Here is an 18985-nt window from a genome sequence, read left to right as displayed (position 1 = left end):
TGGAAGTCATTTGCAAAACTACACAGATTTGGCCTATATTGAATTGCTTGCTTTCCAAAGGGAAGGGGTGGGGAGGGAGGGAGGTAAAGAAGTTGGAACTCAAAGTGTTAGGAACAACTGTCGAGTAATGTTCTTGCCACTAGGAAATAAGAAATACAGGTAAAGGGGTATAGAAAGTTATCTGGCCCTACAGGACAAAAGAGAAGATGGAGACAAGGGCAGAGAGGGATGATAGAAGAGAGAGCAGATTGGTGATAGGGGCAATTAGAATGCTTAGTGTTTGGGGGGGGAGGGGACAAAAAGGGAGAAAATTTGGAACCCAAAATTTTGTTAAAATGAATGTCAAATAAATAAATTAAAAAAACAAAACAAAACAAAAAGAACAAACATTGAAGCGCGCTGCACTACTTGGCAGAAAATTGAGAGACTACATTCATATACAAATTTAATTTAGTTATATTGAAAATTGAAGCTTTCTTTTCCCTAATATAAAGATCTTTATGTATTAGAAGTTTTCCTCCCTCACAAAATCCCAGCTCCTCCGTAGAATCCAGGCTAGTATACAATCTGTACTTTCACTCAAGAGGATATTCTGAGACTATTTTTGTGGCAATGTCCAAGTAAATCAGATACATCAAGATCTCTCTTGACAAACTTAAGCCCATATCAGTGTTTATTCATCTGCATAACCAGGTAGTTTTAAATGCTCCCCTCCCCTACTTTTTTGCTATTTACTGCTAAACTAAGGTCTCCTCTTGGAATACATAGTGTCTACTTTTGTCCAAGTGGGTAAGTGTTATGTTCTCAAATAACACACTTTCTTAATTCCTGTTAATGGACTTTAGTATCAGACTGGGAAACAACCATTCCAATCTTATGCTGTTTACCCTAATTAACCAATAATAATGCTCAAAGATCCCAAAGTTTATATGTAGAAGCAAAGTAGCAAATATCACCTTGCTTCTCCAAAAGTAAATGTCCTAGAACATCAGGGGAAACAAAGAAAACTGACACATGTCTGAGATGAGACCTTTCCTGTAGAAAGGGTAAAACAGGGTATGTCACCTTTGATATGAGATGTTTTGATGAAGATTTAAAGATTTTCAGGAGCTATTCCTCTCATTTGAATCATAAGATTCCCATGACACCTCTAATATATCTAATCACTGCTATTGTCCTCCTCACAATGTTCAGAAAAGGGGCAGGGGTCTGCTTTCCTTCATAAAAGGCTTGGCTTTTCTCCCCACTTTCCACTTCCTCTCTATCATTAGTACCATTTTTCCTGCCTTGTTTGCTGCAGTCTGGTACATACATTACTGTATGACTAATCCTTCTTATAAGAAGGGACTTAGGGGGCTGAACTATTAATAGCTGTGGATAATTATCAGTTCTGTTTAGGTTACTCAGATTAAGTCTCAGGTTTAGAGTACTAGATTCACCCCACTAATAAGGCCACTGATCACTTGTATTCTAGAAGACAAAAAAAAAATCATAGGGTTACTTGTTGGCCCAAATTTCTTTATTTCTCATGTTTCCTTTACTACTGTGACAAAAACTAAATTGCTAATGTTTCTTTAGGCTAAAAAATAAGTACTGTCCATGCGACATGGTTTCTGACTTTTCTAGATTTTTCCCACAATGCCTCAGAAACCTGTTAACCCTACAAGTTCACTCTACCCCTAGACTTACTTCATAGATTGAAAGCACCTTCCTCACTCTGGCCTCTCTCCTTCTGACTGGCTAGTTCCTCCTAGAGCCTCCAGCTAAAGGAAGAGGCCCAAGCTAGTCATGTCTTCATTCTTTTTCATGTCGTACTTCTGACTCTCTCAGGCTTTCTCATTATACAACTCCCTTCCCAGCCCCACTCCCACTGGGTACCTTCTTCTCCCTTCCCCTTTTCAGTTTCCTTTGCATTATCCTGCCCCATTAGAAAGTAAGCTTCTTGAGAGCAAAAAAAAAAAATCTTTCTGCTTTTATTTGTATTCCCAGAGCTTAGCACAGAGCCTGGCACAGAGTAAGCATTTTATAAATGCTTTCTCACTTATTGGCAGTATCCACTACCTTTCAACTTCTATGCTCCTCCTATTGCTGCTCTATTACTGTGACCTAAGGAAGATGTAAAATTCTGATGAGCTTTTTGTAATTAAATTTTTTTTTTTTAATTAAAACAACGTCCAGGAGGTAGCATGATCTACTGGAAGGAACACAGACTTTGGCACCAGGAGACCTAGGTGTGAAATCTGGCTCTGATGCATGCTAAGGTCTATGTGACCTTAGAAAAGTCATGGAGGTTGAGGGGAGGGGAGGCAGAGGTGGAGTTTGAAATGGAATCTTCACTGGACTTTCTGGCTCTAAATCCTCTGACCAACAGTGCTTCTAAGTTCTCAAGCTCCTTCTCCCCCACTCATCTTCTTCCTGTTATTGATGTATCTCCCTTTACTCCACAACTAAGGGCCATTTCCACTTTTACCCTCACTTGGCTCTCCTGCAGTAGGATATTTTTAACGTATAACCTCACTATCACACAATACCCCCCACACTTTTTTACAATAAATCCCTTATGCCATATTTTCAATGAAAACCCCAAATCTCCTAAGATGCCTCCCCTTAAGATATATTATCACCTCCTCTGAGTAAGAACATTTTCTTTCACACTACAAGTAAATAAATATGTGATGCTTTACCATGGCTGTTCAATATGACAACATTAATCAGAAAATATACTGCTTTCTTCCCAAAGTACCTCTTGTTTTTGAAAGATTAGAAATTGAAAATTGCCTTGTTTCAATGTAGGACTCAAATTCATTCATGTCACCATGATGAACATTTAATCTTATGGAATTTTTCTATATACTGAACTGTAAATTTGGACAAACTGTGGTAAAAAACATTTACTTTTTAAACCCTTACTGAAAAGTATATATTTTCCTTTGAAATTAGAATTATCTCCAGAAATGTGAGGTAAAAGACTACTATAACTACAGATGATGTGACACTGAAAAATGCTGCTTATTTTAATCATCTTTGAAGAGGATTTTAATTTTAAAAAACTACTTTTGAATTTGACTAAAGTATCTTAAATTATACTTCACAACTTTTCTCTTGAAATTTCAAAATTGATTTTTCAATGGATCCATAATTATGATATTTCCCTTCACTAAATAAAACTGAGTCCTCACATGATGCTGATTTATAGATTATGTGTATTAAGGATTAAATATTAAACATTGGTTTAAGGGGCAAGTTAAATAATGCTTAGTATTGTTTTTACTTGGTACATTAAATATAGAACAAGAAAATCCTCCACTTTAAAGGGGAATAATTTAATTCATTAAGTCAATGATAATAAAAAAGTACAATCAAGAAATCTAAGTTACACATTTTTCTAATACTGTGTTTATAATGATCATCAGTTGGATAAAAAATACAAACATTTTTATAGGCTTTACATTTCAATGATTATATATTTGAACATCCTTTGTTGCCTTACAAACCTTCTTCTGAACATCAGATTATGTACCATAGATTTAATCAGCAGACAAATGTTCTATGTAGTTGATTTGGTATAATTTTTTCTAATAAAGTATCTGATTACTAAGTTATCTGTCCCTTTATCAGAGCAACACTACTTATTTTGAAAAGTACTTTACTTTTTTGCATTAAATTTTAAAGTTTCCTATACTAAAAACTTATTCTCAAAATTTCAAAATGTGATCAATACTTTAAAAGTAAAGTCAAGTTTCTTGTTTGAACTTCCAGTAACATAAAAAAAGGATGATCTTATTCAGATCTTATCTCTCATAAGTTTTTTTATATGCTATCTTTAGCTTAAGTTGAGTTTCAATACAAAAAAAATTTCAAAAATCAATTTTTAAAGTATTTTAGGTAATTCTACAATTATATAAATCTAGGAGATAAGAGAAAGACTTACAAAATTAGAAAACTACTTTAAATGCATACTTATATAACTCTGAACTTAATGCTTTAAAGGTAAAACTTAAAGTAACTATCAGCTTACCTTCTTTTGATACCAGACTATAGCATCTGTCACTTTGGACGCCATTTATTCCACTGAGATCACACATTAGTCATTTTAGGCTGTGCAAGAAAGAAAAGACAGAGACAACTTTACTTCCACGTTCAAAGGAAAGTCTGAATAACAAGCATATATAATACCCTGGTTACTTGCAGAGCAAGGGGTGTATGACTATACTTACATTACACCCTTCCTCATTACTATTTTAGCAACAGGCTTTCTTGGTAAACAAAAATCAGTTGCCATAATAACAGAGGGTTCTACTTGAATATAACAGAGGATGCTTTCTACAAAATACATTGCATGATATAATAATATACTCATAAAGAATAGCCATAGTTTCTTAGAATAATTTATGTTTTCCATATTTATATTTATTTCTTCACATTTAAAAATGTGAAAGCAATTAAATTATTAATACTGTAATAATAAGACATTTTACTTAGAATTATGGAACTGTTAGAATCATGGAGCTAAAAGATGCTTTAGAAATCATACAGCCCAATATACCACTTTCTCTTAGAAATTTTCCTCAAAAGTCCTGCTTGAATATTTCCAATCTCCCCTTGAACGTTTCAAATGATGAGGAATTCTTTATCCTGCAAGGCAGTCTACTCTATTGTTAGTATTGAATGTTAAAACATTTTTTTTTATTGAATAGAAAATTGTCTCCCTATAGTTTCTTTTCATTGATCCCAGTTCTGTCCTTTGTAGCAGCACAGGACTAAGTTCTTCCAGATGACAGCCCTTGATCTATTTAAAGAAAGCTATCATGTCCAACATTCCTATCTCTTCCCCACCCCCAAACTTACTCTTTTTTTTCTTCAAACTTAACCAGATTAACCCTGTTTGAATCTTGATTCTAGACTTACTTGGGTAACCTTGAGCAAATCACTTAATAACTCTTACACCTTGGTTTCTTAAACTATAAAATTAAGGTAGTTGGTCTATATAATCTTTAAGATCCCTTCTGAATCTAAAACTATGAGCCTACAAACATTTTTCCACATAGCATGGTTTCCTGGTCCCTTAATACTCTGATCACTCACCTTTGTATACTAATTTATCAGTTTCCTCAAAGTGTGGTGCCCAGAACTAAATATAATACTGCAGATACATCTTAACACTTAACAAATCAGCACTCTTTTTAGCTTTGCCATTGACTAGCTTAATTTTTAAAGAAAAAAAGCAGCAATAGATTCACTTTAACAAAGTAGTTCCAGTCACATTTTTATATTATCTTCTTTCACATACCATGTTTCAGCCAAACTGGAATAATAGCTGTTCCTGAAATTCAATGTTTCCCTGCCTCTATGTATTTGAACAAGCTGACTATTATTCTTGGAAATCAATTCCTCCTCTTTCAACATCTTGAACTTCTTTCTTGTTAGTTCCACCTTCTCAACACCTCTCACAGGCATCACTTCACTCACACCAGGATCACCCTAATCCAGGCCCCTTTGGACCTCTTTCTTAAACTATTACAAGAGCCTTCTATAATCAATCTCCCTGCAATGCTCATTCCTTCAAAATCTATATTCCACAGAGCTGTCAAACTGACAATGCCAAAGTGCAGGTCTAGCCATGTGGATTCTCTGCTTAAGAAACTTCACTGGCTTCCCATCTTATTAAATTCAGACCAATATTCTAGACTGTTGAGACCTTTTTGGATCCTAATTTTGACATTCTATGTAGTAACCAACTAGCTTTTTCAGCTTTATATGACTTTAAATCTATATCTTTACATGAAATTGCTGCTAAAATATTAAACAGTACAGGACCAAGTGTAAATGATCCCTAGAGCATGCCACCAAGACCTTTCAAGCTGACATAAAACAACTAATAATTTTTCTTTGAACCACTTCCAAATCCACTTAACCCAAATTTCTCCAACTTTTATGTATCATGAAATGTATGTGGAATGCTACATATAATGTCAGATTTTTTTCAAGACTGTCAATTTCGCTGAATTTTTTTTTGTCCTTCCTTGTTTTAAAAAAAAAAATCTCTGGGAAGGGGTGGAGAAAAGAATACAATGGGAAATAAGTGAAATAAAACAAAACACAGCAATAGAAAAAATTTTAAATATATGAGAGGCTGCCAAAATTTTGGTAAATTACATTTATGTCACTTTATAGGTCACCCCGGCTAATACCCCTGTTAAAAAATTGAAAAAAGATTAGTCGTGCATGACCTATTCTCAACGAAGATATACCACTTGTTTGTGTCATTGTTTCCTTTTCTAGATGTTTGCAAACTATCCCTTCAATAACATGTCCTAGAATTTTACCAGAAATACAAGTCATATTCATTGGCCTATAATCTTTAGATCACTTCTCTTTTATGAAAAATCAAAACATGCACCCCTCTCTTATAGCCCCTCTGCTATTCTCCATAATCTTTTAAGGATCACTGGAGTAGATAGGGAGAGGCAGAATTCATAGAACAGGAGAACCATTCTTCGTATCTCACAGGTTTGTGACTTCAACAATATCCTTAACTCCTCATTCCCTTTAACCTACATTATCATTGAGATGCCAAACCTTGTTTCTACCTTCAATCTCGATCACCCAACCCGTTCCGTCTACTCACAAAACCACCCTATACACAGCTGCCAAAATGATTTTCTTTAAAGTACAGTTCTGACCACATCACTCTCCAATTCAATAAACTACAGGGGCTCCAGACTGCCTCTAAAATAAAATATATTTCCAACATTAGTGGACATTATTCATCTTACTGAACTCTACCTGGTCCACCCAAACTGGCCTTCTTATTCTAACTCAAACAAGGTACTCCATCTCTACTTTTATGCCTTTGCACTAGCTTTCCTACATGCTTAGAATGCATTCCCTCTTCATCTCCACCTCACAACATACTTCAATTCCAACTTTTAAATAAAGCCTTTCTTGATTACAGATGTACAAGTACATGAGCACACACATACACAGACACTCATACACAGACACACATACACACACACACACACCATTCATCCATCTCCCCTCCCTAAGTACCTCATTTTAATTTTTGTATTTATTCTGTTGTTATGTATTTCCTCTATGTGCACTATTCTCTACGTAGTTGTATATATACATAGCTTCTCCTAACATAATCTAAATTTCTTGAAGGTGAGAACAATTCAGTTATTTTCCCCTTTGTATCTCCAATACCTAGATCAATGCCTGACAGAGTAGGTACTTAATAAATGTCTGTTGATTGACCAAGAATTTTGAAAGAGTGAAACATCTAACCTATCAAGGCCCTAAGAAAGCGCAAGTCTGGAAAATATAAATAAATAAGGCCTCAGGCATTTGTATAGTTTACCTTAAAGAGATTTTTTTTTAAGTGGGGGTTGGGAGTGAAGGACACTTTACTTAACACACCTAATAAAACAGAGTCCCAAAGACTGGGTGATACAATGAAGAAAATGTCAAGTAATCCAAGAACAATGAATAAGTAATAATTTGATAAATCAACTCAAAGACTTGCCAACATATATTTGAAAAAGATAAGGAGAATAAACAATTATTGAGCAATCTGAACTCTTCAGAAAAGCTTCAGTATCACAGTTCCTGGTACATACAAGATGATTAAATACTTTTTGACTGACTGAATAATAATGAATGACAAAAATGACAATGGAAATATATTAACTTTTTTGTTAAATTGTATATTATATGTAATATTTTTATATTCCATTAGAGTGTGAGCTGCTTCATTGCAGCATCTCTTTAACTTGTCTAAATATGTATCTCTAGAGCTTAGCACAGTGCCTAACATATAATAAGCACTTAATAAATACTTGCTGACTAAACATTTCAATAAAAACAATGTTTTAAATGTATAACTAAATATTATTTAACTTTGATACTTCTGTTAAGACTTCATGTAAATCAATTATTAAATCAGAAAAAGATCCTTTGTTAGCCTATGCTTCCTAACTTCTGATTCAGAAAATACAAACACCCTACGATGGTTGTAGTTTCTCAAAGATACAAAGGATGAAATAAATGAATGTACTAATCAGCCACTGAAAGACCTCACCAAAAGTAGAACTTAAAAGTTCACGTCTCCAAAACATAAAGGAGTTTTTAAAACTGACTTTCAAACTTCAGCGTTTTGTGGGCAATTTTATCATTATTCTATATTCTCAAGTAATTCTATGAGAAGCATAAAATTCCAAAAAGCACATCTGTTCAAGTCCATAACAACTACTACGCCACCTTTAGGTTAATAGCACCCCTCATACAGGAATTGGGTAGTTTTCCTTCTATCCTTTTTTGAAAACATGCAAACAATTTGAAAGAGGAAGGAATAATATATGTAATTAATTGTCATTAACATCCAAAACACAGATAGTTGCCTAATTGCTGAAACTTGTCAGCTCTCAAATACATACATGCTCAAGGATTACCTTCAGACTCAGAGGTCTATTTCCTCTACTATTACTATAGCTACCTTTCTAGTCTACTTTGCTCCCCAATGGAGGGAGTGTTCAATTACTACTTTAGAACTGCTCCATTTAGCACTGTCTATCACTGCTATTCACTGGTCTGTAACCATCTTACAAACCATATTTACCTCAATGCTCCTCTTGATACATTATCTACTATCATCCTCATTCCTCTATTATATTTGTTGTTCTTTGTCAATAAGACTGAATTGCTTTTTTCCCCTTTGTATCTCCAATACCTAGATCAATGCCTGATAGAGTAGGTACTTAATAAATAAAGAAAAAAGGCATTAAGGAGCCAAAGGCAAGGAACTGAACTTGTCACTTTTGTACTTCCTAACTTTCCTTGGCAATTGCCTTACAGTTGCCACCTTCTTTTTATTTGATGCTTATCCAATGAATAAATCATTAAACAGATAACATGCCATTTTACATTATCCAAGCTAAATATTCTTCATGTTAGTTCAAATAATGTGAATTAACATGCAAATGTTTATTAATGTGACAATATTTCATATGTATTACTTAGACAAATTGTAAAAGATTTCCCTTCTTCTAAATCCAATGTAAAGTTATTTCTCTACTCCAGGAAGTAGTAAAGGGTCAAAATTAAATGTATTATAAAATAAATTTCAAAAAGAGATTTAATGCCATCTCTCATCCAGAAGAAGTCACTAATTATCTTAAAAAAAAGTTATCTCAAAGAAAATGTTTTTTAGATAACTTGCTTTACCAATCTACACTGTGGTATCTATTGCCAAAAAAAAAAAAAAAATCAACTGTAATAGTATGCTTAGATCATGAAACGTCCATTAGTGCTTACCAAATTCATTCGTATCTATGAAAACAACACATTTTTTATATTACATTAACTTGGACAAAAGTTATTTACTTTTCCTGTAAATTCATTTGATGTTTTCCTGAAACTCCATCAACAGCCTGTCACTGACACTGAGAAGCCTCATACTTATTTTAAAAACAGGCAAGCAACATGAAGAGATATATTACTGAATTGGATACCAGATACAGCAAACGCTGTGACACCAAAAATTTCACACAAGTACAACTAACAAGGGCTGGTGCTCTAATCACTAACAAATCAACTAACCATGAGATACTTGGCTTTTTGGAGATCTAATTTCAACAGAATAGATTACCTCTAAAATCCTTTCCAGCTAAGAATTTCCTTAAATCTTTACATTCTATTGGTAGCTCATCAGCTACAACGCAAAATTTATGTTGATATAAGTTGATGATTAGTCTATTTCTTACTATCACAAATTATGATATTAAAGTCAGTCTTTTGAAAAATTTACCCTGGGATTAGCTCTTATTTTATGAATTGATCATCTTGGTCAACTAACTTCATATGGTTGTTTTGATATAATCTCATGCTAAAGATGCCTGCAAATGTCATAACTGAACTCTGCATCAGTAGATCAACTATTTTGTATTATTCCCTCTTTTCACTCTAATGATTATGTAATCAATCAATCAATAAGCACTTATTAATTACCTACTACATATCAGGCACTGTGCTAGCACTAGGAATGAAAAAAACAAAAAAAGCATAACAACCCTGATTCTTAAGAAAATTACATTCTTTCTTTGTTGTTTCTGCAATTAAATTTGTGATACTCCATATATAATATGAAGTGTGGTTTTGGTACCAATGAAAGATATTAAATGACTTTAAAGCTTGCTTTTGGAGAACCTTAGTTCTATGGAATAAAACATCCCTTTAGATGCACTGTACTACAGAGCTCTGGGTTTTTTTAGGCAATCAGGGTTAAATGACTTGCCCAAGGTCACACAGCAAATAAGTGTCTGAGGGCGAATTTGAGCTCAGGTCCTCCTGACTCCCGGGCCAGTGTTCTATCTACTACACTGCCTAGCTTCCTGTCATCTCTAATTCTTGAAAACATACCTTTGCTCCAAGGCCCAGTTCAAATGTCCCTTCTTCCAGGAAGTCTTCCCTGATTCAGAAACCAACAGGAGGAAAAGCCTGAAGAGAGGAGAGCAAGGGATATGTAGCAGGGCTGGCAGGTGACCCAGTTTGGCCAGAGAATTGCATAAATGGAGAGGAGTGGTATGAAATAAGCTTGGAAAGACAGGAAGGAAAGTGTTGGCATTCAAGGCTAATAAGGCTTGATTTTCCCTCGGGTGAAGGGTTTTAAATAGAGTGGCAAGACTCTATTCATGCGAGTGGATCTGTGGAATGTATTTGAAATCTCAATGAGGCCCCACGCCAAACCAAACTTTGGTACACCAATGTGACAGCTAAAATACATATCAGACCATTCCTAATCTTTTAAAGGCCAGGGCAGTTGCAGCAGCATCTTGATAAATTAGGGCCAACAGTTAGTCAGGTGGCTTTTTTATTCTGAACTCTCTTTTTCGGAAAAAAATAAGTCAAATTTCCACCATCCAAGTGGATGAAAGGAACAGAGAAACATCCAGCAGCTCCCAGGGGTTCTTCTGGGCTGAGAGCAGTCAGCCCTGTCGTCTGTTTCTTATAAACTCATAGTCTTCCACAAGCATGGCAAGAGGATTCCATCAGTTACCTGCCCCCAGGGAGAACAGCTTCTGGTGAATGAACAAGGCTCACACCAGCACAGAAGGAGACCACACTGCCAGGGTCTTTCAGGAATGAAATGTCTGGGTGAACACCTAAGTCCCAGTGGTTGAGATGGAAATGAGAACTGAGGTGCACAGAGCAGGAATGTCCTTAAATCAGAGGCTCTGAAATTAGAAGGGACCCAGGAAAGCATCTTGGCCAGCCCCCTCATTCTACACACAGCAGAACTTAACTAAGGCCCACGCAGGGGATGTGACTTGATTAATCAAGGTTGTATGGCTAATAGTGATGACTGTGGATGGCACAGTAGAGAGAACACTGAACCTGGAGTCAGGATTCAGCCCCTGATACTTCAATTTAATAAACTTTTATTAAGTCCCTACTATGCACCAGGCACTTCACTGAGCACTGTGTGACTCTGGGCAAATCATTTCATCACTATCTGCCTCAGTTTCCTCATCTGTAAAACAAGGATCATAATAACATCTGCATCCCAGGGTTGCTAAGGACAGAATGGAATAATAATTGTAAAGTGCTCAGCATAATGCATAGCATATAGGAAACACTATATAAATATTTGCTATATATGGTACTATATTACATTATACTTATATCATATCATATTATATTATATGTTATTGGGGCAGCTAGGTGGTGCAGTGGATAGGGCACCAGTGCAGGAGTCAGGAGGACCTGAGTTCAAATCTCACCTCAGACACTTGACACTCACTAGCTGTGTGACCTTGGGCAAGTCACTTAACCCCAAGTGCCTTATCCTGGGTCATCTCCAGTCATCCTGAGGAATATCTGGTCACTGGATTCAGATGGCTCTGGAGGAGAAGTGCTGGTGACCTGCACAGCCCTCCCTCACTCAAAACAAAGTCAAGTGCAAGTCATGTCATTATTTCTCTGATGGCATGTTCTTCTTTGGCAAGGAAGGACGAACACACACACACTACAGAGCTATCATGTTCAGTGAGAAGACTTAATTTGTGAGGCCTAACAACATTAAGGTCTTCTCATTCTCAAAGATGAATTCTCTTCTTCCAACAGTCCAATGATCATTCCTATACTGGGACCTTTGTTTAGGATGCTCCTTCAAGGTTGAATGTTGAAAAACTCTATAACCTGCTCAAAAACTCTATTTATTCTTCCATGATCACCTAAAATCCCACTTCATTCATGAATTTTTCTCTGGCTACTCAGGCCAACACTAACATCCACTGATTCAAGTTCTGGTTCTGATATTCACTAGTTGAAATTTTTTGAGATCACAAACTCTCTCTATATAAATTTCTTCATCTGCAAAATAAGGATAAGTGCCTGAAATGGCACTGAGGAAAATACAAAATTCATTTGGAAATATAAAAGACCTTGAAGATCAAGGGAAATTATGAAAAGAAGGAGGGATGAAGGATGAATAGCAATTCTAGATTTCAAACTATATTATAAAGCAACCACCATCCAAACCAAACTGGAATTGATTAAAAAATAGAGAGATAATAAGTGGAATAGACTAGACAAAGGAGAAAAACAGAAATCAAATTGCCTGGAAAAAAACTGAACAGGGGAAGGTAGGTGTCACAGTGAATAGAGCACCAGCCCTGAAGCCAAGAGGACCTGAGTTCAAATCTGACCTCAGACACTTGACACTTACAAGCTGTGTGACCTTAGACAAATCACTTAACTTCAACTGCCTCACCTCCCCCCTCCAAAAAAAAAAAATTTAAAAAAACCTGAACAATACGTTGAGGTGATTACAAAAGATAAAACAGATCTCTTGAAACTGCAAAAGCTTCTGCACAGACAAAATTAATGCATCTAGAATATGAAGGCAAGTGACTGAATGAAAAAAATATTTGTATCAAATTCCTCTGACAAGAGTTTCATATCCAAGATATATAAACTAAACATACAAACACAAATATATACATATATAATGAGCATGTAGACATTATGTATATATGTATATGTTTATTTTATATATATTTATATGCATGGGTATATATGCATATACATACACACACACACACACATATATATATATATATACACACATAACAATATACATAGACATCTCTCCAATAGTTAAGTTGTAAAAAGATATGAATGAACAGCTCCCATAAGAAGACTTGCAAGGTATTCACAACTGCATGAAAGAATGCTCTACATCACTAATAATAAGAGAAACATATATCAGAATAAACGAGGTTTTGCCTCACACCTGAAAACTGGCAAAAAAGGTAAAAAATAGTCAATGTTAGAGAGGTTTGTGGAATAGAGATACTAGCACACTGTTGGTGGAACTGTGAAATGGTATAACCATTTTGGAAAGCAATTTAGAATTATGAATATAAAGTAACTAAAATATGCATGCCCTTTGAATTAGAGACTCCATTACTGGGCTTGTACCCCAAGAAAGCCATCAGTAGGGAGACAATCCCTATATATACCAAAGTATTTACAACAGCACTTTTTGTGATAGCTAAGAATTGGAATATAGATGCCTATCAATTGGGGAATGTCTTAACAAATGATGGTCTGTGAATATAATGGAATTATTTCTATGCTATAAGAAATCATGTATATGATGAATACAGAAAAATATGATCTATATGAACTGATGCGGAATGAAGTAAGTAGATTCAAGAAAACAACATACACAATAACTAAAACTGTAAATGAAAAGAACTACTCATCAGAAAAATCAAAAGCAAACATAACAAAATTTAAAAGATTAAGCATGACTATAATTAAGAGATCTGAGACCAAACCCCTAACCCACATCTCTTTATGGAAGTGTGAGGTTCCCAAGTTACACATTACATGTCAGACTTTTTCACTGAATTGAACAAATGTGCTGATTTTTTTCCCTCTCTAATAAAATACTATTTTATTATATGGGATGACTCTCTGGGATGGGGAGGAGAAGGCATACTGGGAATAATTATGATAATTTAAGAAAGAGAAGACAGCAATAAAAACTTACTTTTAAAAAACAACAAAAGAGATGCCATAGAGGAGCAGAATATCTATTGTTCAGGGTCGATCTTAGTTTGGAGAACATGAATCAGGGAGGTCAAGGGAAAGCAAGGTTAGGAAAAATTATCTCACATAATCAGGGTGTGCAAGTAAACATCTATACAAACAAGGAGGAGGGGATAGAGGGGAGTGATTGACACTTGAACTTCACTCTCATCTGAATTGTTCACAAGAAAGAATACACAGACATACACAGAACTAGGTACAGAAATACATTTCACTCAACAATGAAATGTGTGTGTATTCATCCTTCGTGGCCAAAAAAAGACCATGTCATCAGAGAAATAATGACATGACTTGCACTTGACTTTGTTTTGAGTAAGGGAGGGCTGTGCAGGTCACCAGCCTCACTTCTCCTTCAGAGCCATCTGAATCCAGTGACCGGATATTCATCAGGATGACTGGAGATGACCCAGGATGAGGCAACTGGGGTTAAGTGACTTGCCCAAGATGACACAGCTAGTGAGTGTCAAGTGTCTGAGAAGGAGTGCCCATAAATTAGGGAATGAGTGAACCTTTGTTCACATTCATATGGCATATGAATGTGAAGAAATATTATTGCACTGAACTCTTATCATTCTAATGACCATCCATGATTCCAGAAGACTAATGATGAAACATGCTATTCACTCCCTGATAGAAAGGTAAAAGATTCATAATGCAGAAAGAGGCAAATATTTTTCTGGACATGACCAATGTAAAAAATTTTCTCAATTAACTATTAAAAAAATACTTGGCAAGGAGGATACCATCCTTGTGAAGAACAATTTTAGTAGCAGATGTCCAAAGAAGTAAAAATACACATCACATAGGACCTTTATAGAAAGATCTTCCTAAATTATTGCTAGCCCGAAAAACAGTGATTGTGTTTAATATTAGTCAGCTAACCAGCATGTATTAAGTGATTACAATGTGACTGGTACTGTGCTAAGTGGTAATGATACAAAAAGGCAAAAAAAAAAAAAAAAACATCTCTACTCTCTAGTAATACATTTTGATGTAGAAGGCAACGTATTCATAATTATGTACAGATATATTCAGAGAAAATGGAAGGAAATCTCCTAGAAAAGACATTAGCAGCTGAGGGCACTGGGAAAGCCCTCAGGCAGAAAGTAGTAGGAAGTAGGATTAGACCTAAGTTTTGAAGGAAACCAAGAAAACTAAGAAGTAGAGGTGAAAAGAAAATGCATTTTCGGCATGGGGATAGCCAGCACAAAAGCAGAGTCAGGAGAGAAAAGTGAGGAGTGTGACAGAAGGCAAGGAAGTCAGTGTATTTTCATTTTAAAATGCATGGGGGAGTGTAAAGGGTAATAATATTGGATAGACGGAAGAGACAGGGTTATAAAAATCTTTAAATTACTGCCCCCCCAAAAAAAGACTATATTTGGCCCTAATGGTAAAAGGGAGTTGCTGGAACTTACTGAATAGGAGAGTGGGGATGGACACAGACAGACTTTTGCTTTAGGAAAATCACTATGGCAGCTGAGTAGAGGACAGATTTGGAGTGAGAAGAGATGAGTTAGGGAAAGCAATCAGAAGTCTATTGTAATAGTCTAGGCAAAAGGAGTGTGAACTACATGGTGAACAGAGTCATCAGATGCAGTTTTATTCTGATACGAAGTGCAAGAATCTCTTCTCTAGATTGCTTAAGCAAAGCATCTTGGCCACTGGATCCAGATGGCTCAGGAGAAGAAAGTGAGGTTGGTGACCTTGAACAGCCTTCCTTCACTCAAATCAAAGTCAACTGCAAGTCATATCATCATCTTGATGTCATGGTCCTCTTCGAGAACAAAGGACAAATACAACAACAAATGGTCTTTAGGTTGTAAATTCTAGAGTAAAGTTGGGCAAGTGAATTATTTTCATGATACTAAAAAGTCAACTTTTTTGTGTGATAGATATAATACAACATACTTCTTTTTATTTATGAAGATTTTTGGACAGAGAGATACTTGTACACAAACTTTAGTGATGCCTCATCCTCACCAGATTAGTTAATAAGCTGTCATTATTTATGACTACATTACTAAATGGCAAATGCTTTGAGTTGTTTTTCTAGTAATAGCTGATTCATCTGTAGTCTACTAACTACTTCCCCTTTGCTACCAATCACCCTGTAACAATTATCTATTTGAGTTAGTTTAAAATAATTCCTGGTTAAACTGAACAAACTATGGCTAGAAATTTTGTTTCAAAACTGAGTTAGGCTAGAAATTGAGTTCCAAATCCAGAATTTGGAACTCAAAACTTTAAAAAGTTTAAAAGTTGTTTTAACACGTAATTGGAGCAAAAATAAAAAATATATTTTTTAAAAAGTACAAAAATCAATCAAAGATTTTTTAAAGCAACTATGAGCTAAAATTTCTGACAAGGATTTAATTAACTTTTCAAAACTCTGTTCCTTAAATAAAGAACTTTAGCAATCATCTTTGTTTAATCCAGTAGAGTGGAAGAAACTGAAGCCTTTATCAGATTAAATGACTTGCCCTATTAAATATGTCTGACATCATTCATTCAGTAAACCAAATGTTGACAATTAATTATCAGTAACACAATTAAAGGACTCCTTGTATTGTTACTGTATTTTTTTTTTTGCTTATTTTAAAGATCTTTCCCATCCATAAATAGGCCCACGTGACCTGCTTAAATCACATGGAAGTCTAAGTCACATGTGCTTGAGTCACATGAAGACTGTAGTGGGAAGAGCTTGCTGAGTGAACAGGTGGAAGAGGAAGGGGTGGAGCAGGAAGGCTGGAACAGGAAGAGGTGGAACTGGAGCAGAGCTGAGAGGAAGTCAGTCAGACTAGTCAGAGCTAGAAGGACACAGAAAGCATGCAGTTGGGGCAACAACCAGCATGAGTAGAAGGGCTTGTTTGTGATTTGGTTAAGGGAGCTGGTTTGTGGGAAGCCTAACAGAGGGAAGGCTTGGGATGGTAGTGCCCCCTGCATTGTTATTGTGGATGGACCTCTTTGTTGCTATGATGGATTTGGTTTTCTGGTGCTGGGATTTAGCTTTCTAGCATTTGCATAGATGTTTTGATTCTGTCTTCCTTGTGGAGAGTCTGTTGTATTCTGCAATTCAGAACTGTGTTGGCATATTCATAGCTGCAGTAGGCACTGTGAATGTCGTGTTGGTGCTGCACTCCTTTATGTCAGAAATATTCTTTGATTTCAGATTTAAATTGACCCAGTCAAACAAAGCTGTCCTCTCTCTTATCTGATCCTGGTTTTAAACTCCAATTGTCACTTTTTAAAAGCATGGCTGTGCAACCGAGTATAAAATAGCAAAACCACTTTTTAAAACAATGCCCCTAATGGTACAGGAGAGTTTCCACAGCTGAATCCTGAAAAACTCTATCCGAAAGGATCACTTCAATTCTCATTCTTTTCTCTTGATAGACCTAGCCTGGCCACTAAGCCTACCTGAAAATTCCTAGAAACTTCATGATTTAGAATAAAAAATTTAACTCTTTTGCTGAGGAATTGGGAGGAATAGTAAAATGAAACAAAGATGTAAATGATAAATTTTGCAACAGGTATAAAAACTTTCACTTAACTCTGTCTGAAGCCTAAACCATAAGCACCTCTTTAATGTCTCCCTAATTTCCACCCTGCTTAGCTGGCAAGGGAAGGGCCAGTAAAGCAAAGTACTGGAAGGGACCTCCAAACCTCCAAACCTATCTACTTGATATGTGACCAAGAATCTCCCAGATAACACCCCCAAAAATATTTTCTCAAGTAATATAACAGGTTTCATATCCCTGAAGAAAAAAAAGGCAACAGACAAGTAGACAGAACAAGGTATACTTTGTCATGTGTGTCCAGCACACAAGACAGGCCTTCAACCAATAATGAAAACTTAAAGAATGGTCAAAAGCAACCATGTAACAAAAATGGGCTTCTTATTGGTCTAGAATCAAACATTAAACACACTAATAAAGCATCCATGTGTATCTGTGAGCTCGGTACCAAAATCTGTCATGGTAGTACCTCTGTGGCAGTTCAATGGAACTCCATTTCAGTCACTTTGCAATCCATACTGGACTTGAAAATACTATGGCCAGTTTATCTGTGTTTTAATAAATGACTAACAGGACAGTTTCAGGAAAACCCTGGAAAGACATATAAACTGATGCAAAGTGAAGTGAGCAGAACCAGGAGAACACTAAACAAATTAACAGCAAATTGTATGATGATCAACTGTGAATGACTAGTTAATCTGATCAATACAATGATCCAAGACAATTCCAAAGGATTTATAATAAAAAATGCTATCCAACTTCAGAAAAAGAACTTATGGAATCTGAGTATAGATTGGAACATAATTTTTTTCCACTTTGTTTATTTTTATTGCTATTTTGGCAACATGGCTAATATAATAATTATTAAATTTTAGATTTATATGTATTTTATTTATATAATTTATATTAATATATTGTTTATATTAAATATTAAATTAAAATTATATTAAAATAATAATAATATAAAATACTCCACATGTATAACTGATATCACATCTCTTGACTTCTTAATGGGTGAGGGAGGGACAGAAGGAATACAGAGAATTTAGAACTCAAAGTTTTTAAAAAATGAACGTTAAAAATAAATTTTGTGCATGTACACACACACTACAAATCAGTCTTTGTTTCAGGGAGAAGCTTGGAGTCATTACACTTTACAAATGCCCAAACACAATTCAGCTCACTTTTTACCTTCTACCCAACTCTGGACCCTGTTCACTGTCCTTATCAATGTCAGTATATCAATATACACCAGGGTTCCCAAATTTATTTGGCCTACCACCAACTTTAAACAACAACAACAAAAAATTACTCAGTGCCCCCCTGCAAATCTACTTTCTAAAGAAAAGTTT

The 18985-nt window shown here is 35.4% G+C and overlaps 1 protein-coding gene across 6 annotated transcripts in view; it reads right to left on the bottom strand.

Annotated features, from left to right (window-relative positions):
* Window positions 1–18985, bottom strand: part of PHTF2 (putative homeodomain transcription factor 2) — a 187414-nt gene that overhangs the window by 143976 nt on the left and 24453 nt on the right. For 5 of the 6 annotated variants that reach the window (XM_072653176.1, XM_072653180.1, XM_072653181.1 and 2 more), the window contains exon 2: window positions 4019–4098. In XM_072653176.1, coding sequence (XP_072509277.1) covers window positions 4019–4063 — 45 coding nt within the window. In that variant the 5' untranslated portion in view covers window positions 4064–4098. Of the gene's footprint in view, window positions 1–4018; window positions 4099–10419; window positions 10499–18985 lie in introns of those variants that run through there. The other variant, XM_072653179.1, reaches the window with a different exon arrangement.

This window comes from Notamacropus eugenii, chromosome 3 (assembly GCF_028372415.1).
Source record: "Notamacropus eugenii isolate mMacEug1 chromosome 3, mMacEug1.pri_v2, whole genome shotgun sequence".
In the NCBI taxonomy this organism is placed as follows: Eukaryota; Metazoa; Chordata; class Mammalia; order Diprotodontia; family Macropodidae; genus Notamacropus; species Notamacropus eugenii.
Note: the sequence above shows the minus strand (reverse complement) of the source record. Positions and strands in the feature narration are given on the sequence as shown.